The sequence below is a fragment of the Paralichthys olivaceus genome, chromosome 13 (genome assembly GCF_024713975.1).
Source record: "Paralichthys olivaceus isolate ysfri-2021 chromosome 13, ASM2471397v2, whole genome shotgun sequence".
NCBI classification, from domain to species: domain Eukaryota; kingdom Metazoa; phylum Chordata; class Actinopteri; order Pleuronectiformes; family Paralichthyidae; genus Paralichthys; species Paralichthys olivaceus.
The window spans coordinates 9,138,076-9,149,430 of NC_091105.1; the positions used below are offsets into that span (position 1 = coordinate 9,138,076).

Consider the following 11,355-nt stretch of genomic DNA (forward strand, 5'->3'; position numbering starts at 1 on the left):
AGGTGGGTGGGCCGCAGCAAGTGTGCAGCAGAGGTCAGTGGAGCCCTTCATTACAAGCTCTGATGAAGCTCCACCGGGTGCACTTCCACTCGCTGGTTTGCTGGGGTGGATGCAATTACTGGTTTGCTCATAATGGTTATTCCATCACTGCAGAACAGGAGACCACTATAAACAAAATGAAGTCCAATTGTACGTCACCGAGCACTTAACGCTTCAACCCATCTGGTCTCAGTCTTCATGCCAAAACACTCTCACCTTATCATCGAACATTTTTAACAAAAGCAAAGCCAAATAAAAGAGTAAACGAGTCGTTTTCATTTCACTTCTCATATTTCAATGTTTTATTTATTTAAATAATTTAAAATGGACACAAAATATCCCGCCGACAGTCTGCACATCAACAGGAGTTTCAGAGGCACATTTTCCATCCACTTTAAGACAGCGCTTCAGTGTGTTTCCTTGGGAAATGTAGGCCCCGCATGCATTTAGATCAGAGAGAAAACCTGCCCGAGAAACCCTGCCGGTGCAACGGGTGGGGAGACAGTTTCTATCAAACGTGGAAGTTTTGCTACTGATGTCTCCTCTGGTACCCACATGGCTGGTAGCAGAGCTGGGTATGTAAGAGCACATAATGCTTTGTAGGAGAAGCAGGGGTGGTTTAAGTCACATTACTGTATGTTAATACAGAGAATAGATTATTCTTTTTTTTTTTTTATAAGAGCTGACTGTCAACCTACCCTGTTCCCGTACAGCCACTGATCTATGTCTTCACACACAACCACAAGACAGCTGAATATGGATAAAGTCAATTATAAACAGCTTTTGAAAATATTGGACAGTGAAACAGAGAAATAAAAAAATTTAAAGGGCGGTGAGACTCCATACCTTTACTTCATTCAGTTCAGTTATGAAAATTTCATTTTAAAAACACGAGACCATTTTGTGTGACATTAACAATTATTTCTCTCCCAATTCTGACTTCTTACATTATTGTTAAAACATCTACCATCATTTCCTTTTGAGCTCAGTTTGAAAACCTTAAGTAGCATCGTGGTTTAGACTCAACAGTGGGCCTGGCTGAGCAGTACACAGTACCATCACAGCAGTATTTATCAGGAAACACTTTAAAAAAGAGCTTCTATCAAGCCTGAGGCAACATTAGCTTTGTTTCATCAATGGCCAGATATTAGGCCATGTTTTACAAAGTGAGAATGATTTCCTGTGTCATTCATTCGTAAAACGGCCAAGGAGAAGATACAAATGATGGCACGATATCCTGAAAAGTCTATAAGAACAAGTATTTTTCATAATGTCTTCAGGTATGGAAATGATTTACCAACCTACAGTGTAATGCCAACAGGACAAAGTTGTGGCAAAACCAAGTGTAAGGTATGAGTACAAAGGGGATAGTTTGGACTGGTGGTAGAAAGAGTCAGAAAAAAGGAGAATCAAAACATCATTAGCACACTTCAATATTTATATTTACACACTCTCGCACACACACACACACACGCACACACACATACACACACTGAGAATCTCGCTGAGGTATTAAAGTCGCCTCAATGCACGCTTTTTATCTGCTTTCTTTTTCCCTGCTACATTATTACTGCTACTACTACTACTGTTGTTATTGCTGGTGGTGGTACTGGCTCCGTTAGCTCCATTACCCAGAGTTGCTGGTACAGCTGCTGCACTGGGTCCCGCTCTCTTTGTGGGGTCACCTGCGTGCTTCTTTGGCTGTGGGCCATCATTGGGGTCCTGCGGAGCCCCAGATGTCCCACCAGGCCCACCCATGGCGTGGATTTCTGTAAGCAGATGAGCGCGGGACTCGTATTCTGCATAGTCCTCTAACAGCAAACGCCCGGCCTCTTCGTTCAGAGCCGATTCGGGGTTTGGATGAATGAGAAGACACTTGATCGTCTGTTGGGAAACAAAAAGAGAAGATAAGAAATTTAAAATTGGAGGAAACAAAGTTGACACTCAGAACAATGAAGAGTGGTCATTCATCTTACAAGTAAGACATGTCTGAGGCCAAGTTCTGCCTTCCAGTCCCTTTTCAACACGTTGACACAGATCTCTCCCTTGTGACCGACATTGGGGTGAAAAATCTTGGTCAGGAAATACCCCTTGGGTGGAACCGCAGGGAAGTCCTTCCCAAGGACCAGCCGCATTCGGAAAATGCCACCAGCAAATGGAGTTCCCTCTGTCAAAGCATAAAGAATTCATCAAATGAACAATATGTCCAGACTGTGCCAAACTTGCTCCATGCAAAGAAAGAGGGTCAGAGAGCTGCAATTGAGTCGACTAACACAAAAAGGAAAACGTTAAATCCAAGTCAGCTGCGGATCATTTAGTTCAAACTCCTCGACTTTATTATAATCCCATACAGTTCTGATGAAAACGTACACCCAATAAAAATGTGACCTTATGAAATGTACTCCACTGCCACTTCAAAATAATGAATACATTACCTGCAATAGCTTATAAGTGTATTGTCCTGGGACAGAGGAAAGCAATATGAGGAGTTAATAAAATGTGGACAAGTGTCAGGCTCTTCAGCGCCATCTTAACAATAACAAGGTCTGAAACAATGAGCTCATAGGCCCAGTACACACCTGGTATTAACATCCGCCCTGAGAGATCCGATCACAAGTGGCCAGCGTAAAGCACGCGTGTTCACACCTGGAATTAAAATGCGTCATGACGGTGTGTGTGTGTGTGTGTGTGTGTGTGTGTGTGTGTGTGTGTGCGTGCGTGTGTAGACAAGTCCGGAGAATGTGAATGAACCTCGTGCAGCCGTTGTTGAGGAATGCTTGACCATCCTGACACATTACATCTGTACACCATTAGGAGAATAGTGCACGTCTATTCCACACAAACCAGCAATACCCAAGGTCAGGTTGTAGATAAAGGGCCAACTAGCAGTATATTGTAGTGTCTAGGCTCATGAACTTTTATATCTAATTCAGATGCACCAGACAGAGAGACACCAAACTCCAACTCTTTTGCGTATTACACCAGCGACAAGATGTAAGGACACAACGTGATTGAGGGATAATAGCTTTAGGCTTAACGATCCAATAGGATGCCAACACCTCCATGTAACATAGGGAGTGACAGCAGTTCTAGCCTTTCATGGATGTGATGTTGGAATGGGTGACGCAAGTAGAGGGAGATACTGGGATGCTGTGTGAGACATCTTCAGACTCAGGGTTGACAATTAGTCAAGTACATCAAGTCTACATTAAACTCTTCTGCATAAGACATCAGCTGCTGCCTGAGTTCTCCTTTCACCGGCTTCCAGAAAACTTCTATAAAAACTGTAAAGAAAGATTTGACCAATTTCAGGAAAGTATCAATCATTATGTGGTGATCAGTGTTGTTATTGTGGGAGTGGTCATAGACAAATCAATGAGAAGAGAAGAAATATGTTCTAGTCGTAGTGAAACTGCAGTGGCTTAGAAGACGTCAGCTGAGTACGCTGTCTTTCATATGTGGCCAACTGCTAAAAGAATATGGACACATATGGCCCAGACCACCTCCGGATGTGGTCTGGTGTTATCAGATCACCTGTATTTAGCGCTTTCTGCTTGTGATCGGATCACAAAAAACTGATGTTATTTCATTATGAACACTCAGGTGTGTGTAGAACAGTTTCACATAAAAAATCTGTGTTTCTCTGATGCTTTCAGGCAGACACAGGGTGTCAGTAGGGGCAGTTTATTCTACTTGTTTATCTGATACTTGAAGGTCCGGGCGTCAAATGACAAAGGTCCTTCATCTGTTTATAAGTAGGCTATATATAAATATGTATGGTTATAAAAAGTGACATGACTTAAGAAGGTAAAAGAAGGAGTCGGATAGAACGATGTCTGGCAATTGGTACATTAAAGTATTCCCTGGCATTTATGGAAAACTCTGAACGGCCAACAATATCTGAATTCCAAAACCTGTATTTGTACGAGCCATTCACTGCTGCACGCAATTAGTCTTTAATTTCGCATGATCATTTTCACTGACTTATGCAATGGGATGCTACAGTGTGGAGGCCTTCCATCTTAAAGCAGAGGAACAGGAATGTGAACTGGCTGACGAGGACAAGAAAACAGCACCAGTAACCGAAAGACCAGAAGTAGCCCATTCCCATCGTCCTCCACAATGTTTTTCAATATGTAAAATCAGTGAGCACTTCCCAACACAGAGGGCCTGTCACTGTGTAATCCTCACCTGGTCCTTCTATGGCTGTGTGCAGCTCAGTAATGTCTTCCTCGCTTGGATAGATCTTAATACCCTCAGGTGGGTCTGCAGCTAAAGCTGAAACCTCTTTGTAGACCAAGCGAAGAACATGAGGTGGCAAATTCTCCACATTGGAGTTCTGGAGAGAAACATAAACACATATCAGGTGAAGCACATATACAAACACAGGGCTTCAACAAACTATAAACCAGGGGTATTTAATAATAAACGTTTCATTTTCTAACTGAAGGAGATTAAGACAGGAAATAGAAATGGATGTAATATGCAGCTAAAATGTTGGTTTTGTTTCCTTCAGACATGCAACTTGTTCGGCACCTGCAATATGACTTAAAAAATAATGCAATCAGACTTGAGGAAACAGGTATTAGCTTTGATTATTATATGATTAATTATATTGAGGACAAATAACACTGTGATCACTTAAAATAATATCCACGATGAATTTACAATATTTTTATATTTTCAATAATGGAACATGAAAGAATAATCACTCAACATCCGTGTAACACAAGGATAGACTGGTCGGTTTTATGTGGGCTGCAAAGTTTTGGCTTTCAGGTTAACAGCTGTAACACCACATGTGTATCCTCACATAGATTTGAACATAACATGATGAATGCGATTATCTGACATCTCTACGTGCTCATCAACCAGCTGTTTTACTGGAGCAATGGTTTAGATCTAACATCCGTCCAGAGGGAACTTTACCTTAGCATTAGCAATGCTAGCCTAGTCCCGATCATGTAGAGTTAAAGCTACTCTGTGGGTTCTAAATAGATGACACCGTCTTTATCAAATTCAACTGATTAGTTAAATTCGTCAAACGCAGATAACGATTCGCAATGATGGTTCAGAGACTCCAGTGAATAGACAGAACCCCCCAATTATGAGCTCGACGGATGGCGACGGCTAAACATCGGATCAAGCTAGCGGCTACTCTGGTTAGCAGTTAGCATTGAGCTCGGCTATGTGTCTTACCATGTTTAAAAGGACTTCTGTAGAGTCGGGGGTCTCCTGGCTGGTGGGGGGTCAGGGGGGTCAGGGGGGTCTTTTCCGTTAATGCTTGAAAGTAAAATAATATCTTTGATGACAACTTCGTCTCACTGGCTGCTGCTCTTTTCCTTTTTTCCCGTTGACACAGGAACAAAAATACGATCCTCGGTTTAACCTACCAGCGCGGACCAATGGGCTTCTTACTGATGGTGGACGGTGCAGAGCTTCAGCCAATCACGGTGCAGTGTTGTCCCCGCGTCACAGCCAAAAGCTCCGCCAGCCACACGGTGTCGAAAACGAGAGGGACACCGGTCAGCCATTGGTCTGTTTGAAAAACTCAGCTCCGGACCCCGCCCCCAGCAGCACTGAAACAATGGAAGTACAGTCAGTAAATGTTGCTTCAGTAAAAGTATGTGAATAAGTCAATACTTTTACTATTTGTACTATTTCTAACAGAAAGTCACCGTTTACACGTTTGTGTCATCTGCACATCACAATATGTGCTTTACATTTATGAAACAAATGTTTTTTCTACTTGCTCGTGCAATCATCCTGTGCCACTTTACTTAATAACATTTGTGTACAACCCACTACAGTGAAAGATGTCTATAATGATATATTCTCTACCTCGTGCTGACCTGCCTGCTGCTGTGACAACTGAATATCCCTGGTGTGGATCAATAAAGTTTTGTCTTCTTTACCTTGAATACTATCAGAATATGTAACTTAGATGTTGAAACTAAAGTGCACAATACAGTGAAGCAGTGATGCAGAGTGTGTGTTATTATGTCATAGTATTGAATTATTGCTATGCATTCATTTGTTAGCAGCATTTTATTGTTGGGGCTGCTGGTTGAGACAGAGCTGTAGCAGTAAAAAGCTACTGCAATATTATGATTTCTGCATTCATTTGGTAGTTGCATTTTAAATTATTATATGTAAGGGTGTAACAATTGTTTGTTAAGGATTATTTATAATTTAAGGTACTTCAGTGAAGGATACAACCATATACAAAACCTTCATATGCACCAATGTAAACCCAGAAATATTCTAAAATGTACATGCTTATAGAACAAATCATACAACATAGACTAATTACTTTTTTCTGAAATTTAATTTCTTTGAATTAAATTAACATTAGAATCAGTATCAGAATCAGGTTTATTGCCAAGTAGGTTTACACATACAAAGAATTTGCTGTGGTGTGTTTGTGTAAGCATAAATATAAAAATTATAAGCACAAGGGAAGGGATCGTGCAAAACGTTGTAAATAAGAATGGATTGTGCAAAGTATAGTAAGTTGAGGGAAGTTAGTGCCAGATAGTAAAGTGTCAGGGGAGTAGATAGATAGATAGATAGATAGATAGATAGATACATAGATAGATAGTCAACACCAACAATCTGACTGAACACTAGAGGGCGCACTAACATAACGCCTGTAGTTATTAGCAGGTCCAGAGCCTGCTGGGTTGAGAGCGTTAAGTTCCCCGATCCCAAACAAAGAAGCAACTTCACTTCTAGATTTACTTCTACTTTTTATTTCTATATATCATTGATATTAAAAGTTAAAGGTGTGACTCTGGTCCCGCTGTGTGTCTGTGTGTGTGCCATAAATGGGCGTGGCTGCCGCACAACAACAAAACAATAACAACAACAACAACAGCAGCTCTGTTTCCGGTGTTCTGGATGTAGCTATCAGACTCCAGCATCTTTCTAGCGAGGAACCGCCTTATCAGCAGGTCAGTGGCTTCATGTAGCTGCTGTGGAATAACAACAGTCGCTTTCTGCAAACTGTCAGCAGCCCGATGTGAAGTATAACCAGGAGGCAGCCACACTTTAGCCTCCTTTAGCAGCTAGCTAAAGACTTGTGGGTTAGCTGAGGGGTTAGCTGCTGCGTTAGCAAACCATCTATAACCCGGTGTGCACTTCGCTAACGTTGCTTTCCGTGTGTTTCTGTGTGTGTTTAGCATTAGCATGAGCGAGGGAGACGTGTTCCATGAGAAGCAACGACTGGAGCTGTGCGCCATCCATGCACTCAACAACGTGCTCCAGGAGCGGGTGTTCACCAAGGAGACAGCCGATGACATCTGCAAACGGTAGGGAACCAACTGCACGACGTGTCGGTGTGTGGAGCCAACACTCCACACGTGAAAACAAGAATCAGATAGTATTAAATAACCGTAGTCTGCTGAGACAGCTGCCCCCTGACACATTACTGGCCCCCAGCTCCATATGTTGTTGTGCATCTCCTCACAGTTCTGCATATTAACATTCGTAGATGTCCAATTTGTTTGCTATTTAATGGACGTGGCTTAGTTTCTGCACAAAGTTGTTATCTCCAGCTATTTGAATTAAATGCAGCTGTTTTAATTGTTTTGTCCTCTCTATTCAAATCAGTGGGAATTGTCTAAATATCAAACACACCTCTCTGTACAACACAATGTAGTCCAACAACACACAAACCGTCACCTCCAGAATGATCGTAGATATGACACATCTTTTATGTAGTTTCAGTAAAGACTGGATATTATAACCTCCACTACGGGAGGATTTGTTTCAGGACTGGTGGATTAAACGGCTTTAGTTTTCTCAAGATTTGTATACATTGTCAACAAATAGGATTTGTTTTTAAAATATGAATTGTAGTTATGCCATTTACAACACTACCATGTTGAACTTTTGGGGGATTTTGTCCATGAAATAAACATTTTACATCTAGATTTAATGTAGAAATTGCTTTTATTTGATTTCAGACAATGTGTACTGTACTAATGTGCATTTTACTCTATAAGTAGGCCTGCTCTCTTGAAATTATGAAATAGTTGCTTGTGATATGTGGCAAAGTTCTACACAAAGTTTTTGAATAAAGACAATAATAATTTGGTTACATATTGTTCCCTATCAAAACATTATTGTTTAACCTTTTATGCAGCAACTGATTGAATCTTCACAGTTACTGTTTGCGATCCCACAGGTTTCTGCATTTTATCATTCAAGGAAGACCAGAAATCTTTGAGTTTATGAAAATAGATTTGAATATATCACCTACTGTTTGATAAGCAGTGGAGGAAAAAAGACAAATATGTATGAAATGTAACATCATGTTCTGGGGCTCATGACCTCGGCTAAAGACAAGACAAGGCAAGTTTATGTGCAAAGCACATTTTAACAGAAAGGCAATTCAATGTGCCTTCATGAAAAATAAAGATTGTCCTGTGGGAAACCATGTGACTCCATGAACTCAAAGAAACTATTGTTCAAAACAAAGTCTTATTTAATGAAAGATATCCTGAAAAATAGCTTTATGAAATTACAATGGATGACAACTGACAGAACACAAAGATACTCTCACAGGAGAGAGCGGACAGAAGGCGGTCATGATTCCCAGCAGCCCTTGCAGGACGAGACCTTCCCACCAATGACCACTAAAATACTTGGTGGGTTTTCAGTTTAAAGAGCTTTATTGGTCTGTTGCTCTCTCTTCGCAGGCTGGCTCCACAGTGTGTGGTGAACCCTCATCGGTCAGTGTTAGGCACAGGGAACTATGATGTCAACGTCATCATGGCAGCACTACAGAGCAGGGAACTGGCCGCAGTGTGGTGGGACAAACGCAGGTGAGGGAGACACAGTGTGATTACAAACCTTCATTTTCAGGAACTGCTAATGCTACTGCTTTAAAATGGGACAGTCCAACTCAGAAAACAACCTCTGTGTTCCAGGTTGAGGTGATAAACAGTTCATCAGTAAATATCTGTCGGAATGCAAAGAATATAATTGATAGATAACTAAAACGATCTAAAAGTGGAAGTTTTGTTTAACGCACTCTTTCTCTGTTACTTATTAAGGATGGTACAGAGCCTTTGCGTGTCAAAGGTCCAGGGATTTATTCTTAACGTTCCATCGCGAGTATCGCTTGGGATCGTTTCCCTCCCGCTCCGACGACGGCACTGGCTCGCAGTTCGGCAAGTCAATGGGCAATACTACAACCTCGACTCCAAACTGAAGAGTCCCATCTGTATTGGTGGAGAAGCAGAGCTATGGTAAGAATGTGTATTAATACATTTTTTTTGTGTGTGTGCGTGCTTCTGCTCTGAATTTGATCAAAACTTGGCGTGTGTGTGCTGCTTGAACTCTGACTCTCTGTCTCAGTGAGTGAGTCATCCCATATGAGTGGTCACATGAGGCTTACCTCACTGTTTGTGTTAGGATGCTGCTCTCTTGTAATCTAATAGCCTGTGTCCACGTTCTGTTAACTGTTTCCCTCCTGTCGTCCTTGTTCCAGCTCATTTCTCAGTGAACAGCTTTCTCAGGATGTCGCAGAGATGCTCCTGGTCGTCCTGCGGGAGGTGGAGGAGGACGGTTCATGGCTGAACTCGGACAACCCCAAGTGATGCTTTGGGACAGGACACATGTTTTATATTTTAGCATGGAAAAAAAAACTCCTCTGGGAAAAGGACTGACTGTTTTTTCAAACAAACACCTCATTTCAAAAACCTCTTCAGGGAATGCACTAAAATAAATTTTAATATCTGCAAACAAACACACAGAGGGAGTTCCAAAGAGAAGCAGAGATGGGCGTTTACTCCTGAAATGAAGAACTGTTTTGATTGTAACAACTTTTGAAAAAAACGTGTATTTGCACTCTCCTGCTCTTGGTACGTTTGTTTGAGAAGGTGCATCTAAGCTAACAGTTCTGCAAGTTTGAAGCCTATGAGGGCGTTTGATGATACTTGACATGAGACATACTGTGTTACTGGACTTTCACTGTTTTGTGGTAGGAAAATTGCAGACAGTGTTTGTGCATGATAATCTACATTTGCAGTAAAGATAACTGGACTTTATTGGTGAAACATTAAGTGAAAAAAAAATGTGGATTTGCCAAGTAGGACATCTCTGGACTGTTGTGATCCAGATGCCAAAATTAGAAAAGTATGTACAAGACTGTAAAGTGAAAACTTATGTTATCTCTTAGCCCCTGGGTGCACCATCTCTTCCCACGACCTTCGTTGTAAACTTTCTATGCACTACAGAGTTAGATTTGTTAGCGCCGTTTGTCTTTGTGTGTGTTCATACAGGCACATGTTCTGTGGGGTCAACTGCTGAGACGTTGAAGGACCACACCAGTGTCTTAGCATGTTCTCAACAATTTAACACAAATCAGTCACATTTTCAGACTTTGTTCATAACAGAAAAAAATCTATTAAACCCCATCAGTTTAATAGATTTTTTTTCTGATCTTCTAGGCACCCTTCGATTTCCCTTATAGTAATTTATTATATTTCTTACATTTTGGTGAAAGCTTTGTTGCTGTAGTGTGTCAACATCTCAAGAGTCCACACAGTAATGAAGCTTTGACAAACATGTAAGTAGACATGACGTTGTTTGTGAAGGGTAAACTCAGGGCTGGGCAATGTGGCCAATAATTATATCAACATAGAAGTCTTCATATCAGTCAATTTGATAAATGTCCCATTATTATTTTCTTAGTTTAAAGTTAAAAGACAGATTTTTGTTGCTGAGTAAAGGTTGTGTTTTTAAACTCTTTATGAGCAGAGAATGAAAAAATACTTAATAAACCACAAAACATTTTACACACCCGAGGTCTAAGAATTATGTGTTATACCTTCTCATTGAGATAATGGATGACTGGATATTTCACTTGTGTTATATTGCTATTGATGTAAATCATATTCCAATAATTATTTATATAGTTTTATGGCCCAGCCCTATATTGGACCAAGGTTTCAGGTTTTTCAACCACATGCCTTTAACCAGTGGTTGCATGGTTGTTAGTAAAATCACTTTTTAAAATCCTAAATCCACCATTCCTGATTGGCTGTAAGTTGTTGAGTTAAACATGTAAAAGCACTGGTGCTGTGACTGTATGTAACCATTATGTTTGTCCCTTGTCTCTCTTGTTGATCTATGCATATCCAAAAGCAAAGGAGCCCTGTCTCCAGTTCTCACTAGTGACTAACTCACACCTCAGAAGCTCAGAGGTTCATTATATTGAAGCTTATTTATATTAAACTTTGACCTCCTGTTTTCAGTATGAATCAGTTATACAACTCATGCTGTGTGTGTTTCTTGTAGACACGATGG

The 11,355-nt window shown here is 40.8% G+C and overlaps 3 protein-coding genes across 4 annotated transcripts in view; 2 read left to right on the forward strand and 1 right to left on the reverse strand.

Moving 5' to 3' along the window:
• Window positions 1-11,355, forward strand: part of rps9 (ribosomal protein S9) — a 145,786-nt gene that overhangs the window by 56,555 nt on the left and 77,876 nt on the right. The gene's annotated exons all lie outside the window — the stretch shown is intronic.
• On the reverse strand, window positions 312-5,495 carry ube2s (ubiquitin-conjugating enzyme E2S). The gene is made up of 4 exons (XM_020093111.2): window positions 5,239-5,495; window positions 4,231-4,378; window positions 2,016-2,206; window positions 312-1,923 (listed from the first exon to the last, which is right to left on the reverse strand). The coding sequence occupies exons 1-4, from the start codon at window positions 5,239-5,241 to the stop codon at window positions 1,552-1,554; spliced, it is 714 nt and encodes a 237-aa protein (XP_019948670.1). The 5' UTR covers window positions 5,242-5,495; the 3' UTR covers window positions 312-1,551.
• josd2 (Josephin domain containing 2) lies at window positions 5,546-11,325 on the forward strand. 2 transcript variants are annotated; one of them, XM_020093131.2, is made up of 5 exons: window positions 5,546-5,662; window positions 7,221-7,349; window positions 8,742-8,867; window positions 9,099-9,293; window positions 9,536-11,325. In XM_020093131.2, exons 2-5 carry the CDS (start codon window positions 7,228-7,230, stop codon window positions 9,642-9,644), a joined length of 552 nt encoding a protein of 183 aa, XP_019948690.2. In that variant the 5' UTR covers window positions 5,546-5,662; window positions 7,221-7,227; the 3' UTR covers window positions 9,645-11,325. The 2 variants fall into 2 exon arrangements, with proteins under 2 accessions (XP_019948690.2, XP_019948689.2); XM_020093130.2 differs by lacking the exon at window positions 5,546-5,662 and adding an exon at window positions 6,699-6,992.

Bases quoted from the DNA above. Each gene is read 5' to 3' on its own strand.
- josd2 (XM_020093131.2), top strand. From the start codon at position 7,228: ATGAGCGAGGGAGACGTGTTCCATGAGAAGCAACGACTGGAGCTGTGC. The intron at 8,868-9,098 runs GTGAGGGAGACA...TTACTTATTAAG, and splicing joins GTGTGGTGGGACAAACGCAG to GATGGTACAGAGCCTTTGCG. The intron at 9,294-9,535 runs GTAAGAATGTGT...TCCTTGTTCCAG, and splicing joins GGTGGAGAAGCAGAGCTATG to CTCATTTCTCAGTGAACAGC.
- ube2s (XM_020093111.2), bottom strand. The intron at 2,207-4,230 runs GTGAGGATTACA...ATGCTTTGACAG, and splicing joins CACAGCCATAGAAGGACCAG to AGGGAACTCCATTTGCTGGT. The intron at 1,924-2,015 runs GTAAGATGAATG...GTTTCCCAACAG, and splicing joins GCCTCAGACATGTCTTACTT to ACGATCAAGTGTCTTCTCAT.